The 1,511-nt window shown below is 34.8% G+C and overlaps 1 protein-coding gene across 1 annotated transcript; it reads left to right on the plus strand.

The window, feature by feature from the left end:
- The first annotated feature begins 378 nt into the window (after window positions 1-378).
- On the plus strand, window positions 379-1,511 carry LOC108464831 (L10-interacting MYB domain-containing protein-like). Its single transcript, XM_017765102.2, has 2 exons — window positions 379-726; window positions 834-1,511. Exons 1-2 carry the CDS (start codon window positions 379-381, stop codon window positions 1,509-1,511), a joined length of 1,026 nt encoding a protein of 341 aa, XP_017620591.2.

A 1,511-nucleotide genomic window follows, 5' to 3' on the forward strand; every position in this document is an offset into this window, starting at 1 on the left:
ACTATTTATAATTGGAGGTATGGCTTGTTCTTTGCTCTATTGAGTGAAATTTTCCTGTCGGTAATATGGCTTTTGTACTTTCTTCTTATTTTATTTTCATATCTACATGACACATGACACATGACACATGAATTGTATCTCATTTTGGAAGATTCTTTATGCTTACACTTGTTTGATGGAGTTATATGTATCTGCACAAGTTATTTGTTATTTAATGCCCTGTTTTATTTATCGATTTATCTTTGTCCAAAGTAGGACATATTGATTTCATTTTTGCTGCCTAGTGCCCTATTGTATTACTGATTTATGATTACATACTGATTTATGCTTACACTTGTGTTATTTAATGCCCTATTGATTTCAAAATAATAATAATAGATGGTAAAGACACAAAAATTTGTGGAGGGAGATAGTACCTTAGCAACAAAAGTTGTTTGGGATGACGAGCTGACATTGATATTTTGTGAACTTTGCGTGAATGAAGTCAATGCTGGTAATAGACCGACAACTCATCTAAACTCAAAAGGATGGGAAAATGTTGTTGCTCTTTTTCAAGCAAAAACACAAAAAAATTATGGAAAACCTCAATTGAAAAATAAGTGGGATACATTAAAAAAGGCATGGAGGTTATGGAGGGAGTTGCTTAAGGACTCTACAGGTATTGGATGGTGTCCATCTAAAAGGACGGTCGATGCTACCGAAGAATGGTGGGCTGAAAAAATACAGGTTAGTGTTAACATTGACATTATTTTAATGCATAAAGTTTATTGAAATTAATCATTTACAAATATAGAAATCTGAGTATAACGTTTAACATTTAACATTTTATGTAGGAAAATCCTGATTTTAAAGGATTTAAGAAGAAAGGAATTGAACCACAATTGAATGATTTAATGTGGCAAATGTTTGGTGGCATTGTAGCCACTGGAGAGAATGCATGGGCACCTTCGTCTGGTGTTCTTCCAAGTGGGGTTCCTATGGGAGATGATACACCTAATGAGGGATTTGGTGATTCTGATGAAAATATCAATGAGAATGAAGATATCCCTCCTAATGAGGTACCATCAAACCCTTCTCATGAAACTCCTAATCAAAGAAAGGAAACACTTGGGGTTGTACACGGTAAAGGAAAAAAATCAAGTTCAAGTAGAAAATCATCAAGAAATTCATTAGCTACTCATATTGAGAAATTGTGTGAGAGTATGGCTAGTCCAAGGAAGTCAGTGAATGAAATTATTTTTCCTCACTCTGAATATTCTATTTCAAATGCAATGGATGCTTTGCGTGATTTGGAAGATGAAATTCCAAAAAAAGATGAACTGTACTATTTTGCCATCAAAATGTTCCAAATACCGGTGAAACGAGAAGTGTTTTTGAGCTTAGATCCAGATGTTAGAGTTTGGTGGCTTCGACGTGAGTATGCTGAACAAAATCCGATTGCATCATTTTTATCCTTGGTAGCAACATCCTCATTCCCCTTCCAACCATACCATCCACCACCTCCACCATAA

This window comes from Gossypium arboreum, chromosome 3, assembly GCF_025698485.1.
Source record: "Gossypium arboreum isolate Shixiya-1 chromosome 3, ASM2569848v2, whole genome shotgun sequence".
NCBI classification, from domain to species: Eukaryota; Viridiplantae; Streptophyta; class Magnoliopsida; order Malvales; family Malvaceae; genus Gossypium; species Gossypium arboreum.

What these genes read in the sequence shown, in the direction of transcription:
- LOC108464831 (XM_017765102.2), top strand. Translation starts at nt 379, where the DNA reads ATGGTAAAGACACAAAAATTTGTGGAGGGAGATAGTACCTTAGCAACA. An exon ending in GGTGGGCTGAAAAAATACAG is followed by an intron (nt 727 to 833) that starts GTTAGTGTTAAC and finishes CATTTTATGTAG; the next exon opens with GAAAATCCTGATTTTAAAGG.